This window comes from Impatiens glandulifera, chromosome 8 (genome assembly GCF_907164915.1).
Source record: "Impatiens glandulifera chromosome 8, dImpGla2.1, whole genome shotgun sequence".
NCBI classification, from domain to species: domain Eukaryota; kingdom Viridiplantae; phylum Streptophyta; class Magnoliopsida; order Ericales; family Balsaminaceae; genus Impatiens; species Impatiens glandulifera.
Window position 1 is genome coordinate 20,468,140 of NC_061869.1, and position 6,215 is coordinate 20,474,354.

A 6,215-nucleotide genomic window follows, 5' to 3' on the forward strand; every position below is an offset into this window, starting at 1 on the left:
TTATTTGTTTAGATAACAAATTCTTAACAACACATAATCAATTGAGTCAAACAGTACATTTTATTTTAAAAAATTAAAAATCAGAGTCAAACACTATAAAAACTAGACATTAGTTGTCATAACAAAACATGAAATCAACTAGTAAGTATCCAAATTATCCATCTTAAGTCAAATAGTAACTATCCAAATTCTTAGCCAGATGTCAAATGGTGCATAATCAAATCCTCCCCATTGGGAGGAGTCATTTGATCTTCTTTCGATGTAATAGACTTTTCCCTCCTCGAATTTTGATAGCCAAATCATTTGTCATCGCCATCTTTCCCTTTGTGTTTTTCTTCCCATCAATCATCTTAAATTTCAACTTATACAAGGTGCAAGTATCGCACTTAAAGATCTCATAATCGTAAAGGTGTCACTCAAACTCTTTTCTCGGTTGTTGATTAATATAATAATATCTCTTTAGACCTCCATATTCGTTTATCATTTGTTTCCTCAATTCATGACAGCCCGACAATTATAATCAACTATAGACCTTTGCTTTATGTTGCTAGTTTTAATTGTTCGCATAGGCTTATTAATAAATAGCCACTCTATTATAGTCCGCCCTTCCAAAATTATCAAATCAAACCGATATGCAAATCAAGAAACATTAAACAAAATGAAATTCTAAACGACTTTTTCTTTTTTTTTATATAGATCACCTATATAAAAAATAGTGGTGTGAACTTATCTAAGAAATTCTCGCAATCTTGGAACGTCTATCAAATTTGTTTTAAGTGACACAAGTAGCATGATGTTCCTTAAACAACTAGAAACATAATTCAATAAGCATATATATAGAGAAACCTAAGTTAATTGTTCCTACATCAAACCCTAAGTAAGCAAACTTAGGTATATATAGACCTTCGATGTTCATTCTTCGGTTGAGATATTCGGCGGACTTTCAGACTCGGAACGGAAGATTTGAAAAACTGAAGAAGAAATGAAGGGTAAGGAAGAGTTTGTGTCCTCCGCGAGGAGGAGTTGATGAGAGATACCTTATAAATGTATATTTTTTTCTCTTTAATTTGAAATAAATGATAAGTGACTTATGATTTTGAAAAGAATATATTTAATGTATGAGTAAACATCCATTTATTAAAAAAAAAACAAAGGGTTAAAAGTTTCATAGTTAAATCCTTTATGGTTCAAATTAAAATTGAAGCCTATATAATAAAGCTTCCAAAATTGAGCACTATTGGTAATTAGGTCTCATATAAATAAGGAAAAAAAGCTCGACTAGCCGTATGTACTTGTATAATTAGCTCAATTAGACGTATGAACTAATAACAGAGTTTACTAACAGAGGCTAAATGAATCAATTTTTAAAAGTACATACGCCTAAATGAACTTTTATTAGTTCATACGTCTAATTGAGCTAGTTGTACAACTATACGAGCTTTTTTTCCTATAAATAAATATGTTAAGTTTCAATTTATAATTTGATAAAAATAAATTTAAAATTTCAGTATAAATTTGCAAGTTAAATTTATTGAAATGTAAGTAACTAATTATATGCTTAAATATGTTAGGTTTTTCAATATTTAAACAAGCTTGTAATATTCTATAAATATTTTGGAATAATTATACAGTATAAATGTAATTAACAATGTTTAGAAATGCGGCTAAAGCGGTTTTGCCCGCCAAAAGTTTTTACTCGGCGCCAAACCTTCCGCCAAGATTCATCAGAGCGGCAAAACTCCCGCCAAGAACCATCAGAGTATATATCTCTATATTCAATGATGGTTAGCCTTACAGATTTCTTCTCAAGGTATTCGAAAATGGTAGCTGCTAATATTGGTCCCGGCAAGTTTTACGGCAACAGCTTACCGAGGCCAAGGTTCTACACCGACGTTAAATTCAACGATGAACGAGTCGATCCGCCTACGCCGATGCTTGATCCGTTCTTGTCTTGGGCCAGTGATGCCCACTGGTCAATGGGTGGTCTTAGCTTCAAGCGTCTACGTCTTCAAGGACGAATTGAAGGTAACATCAAGCGCCTTCGCGTAGAGCGGGAGAAATTCCAGAAGAAGAGATCTAAAATCGCGGGTTCCCCTTCACCCATCGATGATTCATCCAATCTCATAAGCACGAGGCTTTCTCCGCCTCCTGCTCCCATTGCAAACAAGGGTCGTCGTCGTTTCATGGCAGTGATTGAGGAAGATGATGATGAGGAGGAGATAGTGAACAGCAATTATGATGGATGTTCTAGTAGGAAGCGGAAGCCGGCAAGGAGGCTTGATGATGATTTTGATCGCGTGGCAGATGATGTTGTTTTGGAGAGGAAGGAGAAGAGAACCCATGTTAAGAGACCTTCATTGGATCTGAATATTATGGCTATGACATCTGAGATTGAGAATGTTTATAAGAAACCTGTTAGGGTTACAAGAAGTTCATCTTCAAGTTCTCAGAGTAGAACAAGAAGCTCTCGAAGAAGAAGGTTGGTCAAACGTGTTTAGATTAGTTCTTAACTTCATTTTGTAAAACTACTCATAAATGAGGGTGGATTTATATTTAAATGTACTCTCCATTTTGTAAAACTACGCATAAATGAGTAAGGATGATAATTTGAAACTGTCGGTAATTGGGTAATTGAATTGCGATTGTCATCCCTACAAAAGGTCATATAGTATACAACAAGTTTGTGTCAACTATTCAAAAGAACATAGAAAGTAAGATGAAAAGAGATTAAAAAGCTTTTAGAAATGAATGGGATCAACAAATAAAGTTAATTTTAGCAAAAGAATAGGAAGAAGGAATTGTCACTAATATTGAATGTCCTTATGTTAGGGTACTTTAGAAAGTAGAGTAAATAAATACAAGGTCTTCTTCTTTCCCTATAAACTAAAATATTTTTGAAGAAATGTATTGAGAAAGGTCCAAAATATCACAAGAAATTAAACAGCCAGCCAGTTGAGCTCAATTTTTCAACATCTCTTGCACAGCAAATCCAAAATAACTGTCGAAATGGTTTGGTGGTTCGTAAATGAAGCAAGATATTACATCCCTGAGTGTAATGACCCCGGCAACTTCGTTTTCTTTACCCGCTACGTAAATCCTATGAACCGAGTTTGAGTCCAAAAGGTGGATTACGTTTCCAAGACTTGAATCAGTTTGACATGTTATCGGCACCACGACCCTCTTAGCCTCCGGAGTTTCCTCCGCAACAGTCTTCAAGAAATCCATCACCGTCAGCTGACTGAAACAATTGCATTCAACAATTTCCATTGGAAAATCACTAATAAGTAACTTTTTTGTTTGATATAAGGTTTTGTTTTGGATTATGTACATATTATAGTTAGATTTTTGTTGTTTAATTTGGTATACAAAATATAATGTAATTGTTTTTTTGCTTCCTTGGTATAAGACTAAAGAGATTTTTTGGATCATGATATACATTATTAGTTAAGAAAGAAATCTTCTATGACAGATGGTTTTTGGCAAATATATAAATCTAAATATAGATTTTTCAGACCATGATCAACATGAAAAAAGATTGTATAACAATAAAACATGTGTTTTTGGTAGATAAAAGTTATTGAAAAATCTAAGTTAGTCAAAAATCACAACAATCTAATACAAAATATCATCATGATCATAAACACAATATTTGAAATTTTGAATCATGATTTAAAAATGATTTATATACCAAATGAAGCAAGAAAAACCACACTATAATCTAGATCATAATCTAAAAACTCTTATAACAATATTTCTAACTTCAAAAATTTTACCAATAAGATTGTAATTGTCCTAGAGATCTAAATTAATACTTGTTTTAAATAATTCTCCTGTAAATCATAGTGTTCTTAGTGAAAATCGAACCTAAAACCTTTGATTTCTTAGGTGAGACCTTTATCACTTTTGTTTTGATGAAACCTAGTTTGACATACCTGAATTTGGAGAAAAGTTGAGGTTTGAGAAGCAAGAATCTGATGTCTCTTATGCTCACATTCCCAACAATCTTCTTTTTCGGCCCTTCCACAACCGGAAGGCCTCCTATTTGGTTATCTTTCATCCTCTTAAAAGCTTCCAAGATCAAATCACTACTCTCAATGGTAATAACCTACACAACCAAACCATGCATCATGAAAAACAACTTATTAAAAGGAATACAATTTTATTAGAAAGAAACTAGCATTTTACCTCACTCCCCAACATGAAAGGAAGCCCGAGGTCAGATATATTGTATTTAGCAATACAATCAAACCAATCTCGGCCTTTGCATCCCTCTAGGCCATGCACAACTGCAGACTGAGTGATAAAGTTCTTAACAAATGGTTGGCCTGGTTCAACAACAGGAACATTCCTCAGCCGATATTTTGAAAGCAGCAGCAACACTGTCAGCATTGAGCTGTCCATTCCAACTGGAAGAAAAGGTGACCAACGATATGATCGGAGTATTGATCTTACCTATAACCGAATAATTCCACCATAAAATCAAAATTCATTAACACCTACTTCCAACACACTTTTCAGACAGATATCTCATCAAATACAAAAGGTAGCTAGCTTAAACTTACAGTGGTGGATTTAAAAGGTTCTTCTTGAAGCAGAACTCTGTAAAAGTCCTCACCCAATTTGTCAGCAGCAGTTGGAGCATCTTTACCCAACCCCCTTTCAGCAACCACACCACCAGCCACAGCTGCACCGACTGCAGCAGCAGTTAGACCAACAACAGCAGCTGGTCCTGTCACGCCCAATGCAAGTGCACCGAGGGCACCAACAGCACCTGCTCCAACACCAGCAGCCGCGGCTGAACTAGCTGCCAGAGCAGCTGCAGCCAATTCTGCACCTTCTAGCACCCATAAAACTATTGCACAGTAATCTATAGTCCCCAAATACCTATCCCTCCAATCCATCGGGTTTTGTGCATCAGGATTAGTTACCGGAGCTGACAGGATGTTCGATTCTGATAGGATCTTAACTGCATCGCCAATCGGTGTGTCTGCTCGAATCTCAATCACTGCAAGTAGAATATAGAAGAGTTTACGAATATAAGGAAATTGATTAGTATTCTTCTACATCTTCTTCTTCCAATACCTTTTCCTCCAGGAACATTTGGAAAGGAAGAAACATGGATTCTCTCAAATGCAGATGTCAAAGCCTCTTGTAAAGAATGTGGAAGTTTTTTTCTGGTCTGAATTGACTCGAAGTAAGCATCATAGCTTTTATTTTTTGATCCACTATTTGCCATCTGAGTTCCACCACTTTCCTACATACAAATTGACAAGAGAAAACTTTATATCCTAATTCAAATTCCAAACTCTAATCAGCTAAAACACATCGCATTCATTCTACTGAATAAACACGACAATGTGATTGATTCATGCGTTTGGCTCAATTATGTTAAGATAACACTTTTTTAATTTTGTTTTATGAGAACACTGGTTTTTTTCCAATGGAGTGCGACTCATCCACATGGGTTAAGCACATAACCCCAAACACATTTAGACTCGGGATATCCAACTCTTGTTGTCATCATGTAATCAAATCTGAATCACATTTATATTCACATCATCAACCTAGCGGATCTTACCTTGATGAAACACAATTCTACGTTCTGATATCTCTGTTTTGTATGAAAAATTATTGTAAATAATATTGATAACCGCTAAAAGATGAGTATAAAGCATAACACGAACTTACCTTGAAATTCTTTTGTCGAAATGTTGGATCGAATGATCTTTGGCTCCTCTGGTTTTCCTTCTCCAATGTTCTTCTTCTCTCTCTCTTCCCCTTAACCGAATTTCAAGTTAGTGTCTTTGAACTTCCTCATATGACACATGTCGTAAATTGAAACGTGTCAACCGTTTGGCTCCCAGAGGAAACACATCGTGGAGAATCAGTTGTTTAACCCCTCAGAGTTTAGACTCATAACCAAATGACCCCTTAAACTATGCACCATGTATTATTAATCTTGCAATTATTTCAATTCTATTCAAATTAAAAAATAAATTATAATTCCTTATGTTTTTCAATTCTAATTATTTTATTTAGAATAGTTTTTGGAATAATATTTGGAGAAATTTGACGAAAGAACCCTCATAAGAGGGTTATTTCCAAATTTAGCATAGGCTAAATAAAATTTTCAAATATAACCTTTTTTTATGCAAAAAAACCTTATTGCCTTTAAATAATAATAAAAAAAACAGTCCATTTCCTTTCTCCTTCCT

The 6,215-nt window shown here is 34.6% G+C and overlaps 2 protein-coding genes across 2 annotated transcripts; one reads left to right on the forward strand and one right to left on the reverse strand.

The window, feature by feature from the left end:
- Positions 1–1,799: 1,799 nt before the first annotated feature.
- LOC124912543 lies at positions 1,800–2,522 on the forward strand. Its single transcript, XM_047453179.1, has one exon. The coding sequence runs from the start codon at positions 1,821–1,823 to the stop codon at positions 2,496–2,498; it is 678 nt and encodes a 225-aa protein (XP_047309135.1). The 5' UTR covers positions 1,800–1,820; the 3' UTR covers positions 2,499–2,522.
- A 269-nt stretch (positions 2,523–2,791) lies between these two features.
- Positions 2,792–5,250, reverse strand: LOC124912084 (SNF1-related protein kinase regulatory subunit gamma-1-like). The gene is made up of 5 exons (XM_047452643.1): positions 5,083–5,250; positions 4,563–5,005; positions 4,186–4,452; positions 3,933–4,105; positions 2,792–3,238 (listed from the first exon to the last, which is right to left on the reverse strand). The coding sequence occupies exons 1-5, from the start codon at positions 5,234–5,236 to the stop codon at positions 2,959–2,961; spliced, it is 1,317 nt and encodes a 438-aa protein (XP_047308599.1). The 5' UTR covers positions 5,237–5,250; the 3' UTR covers positions 2,792–2,958.
- Positions 5,251–6,215: the final 965 nt, after the last annotated feature.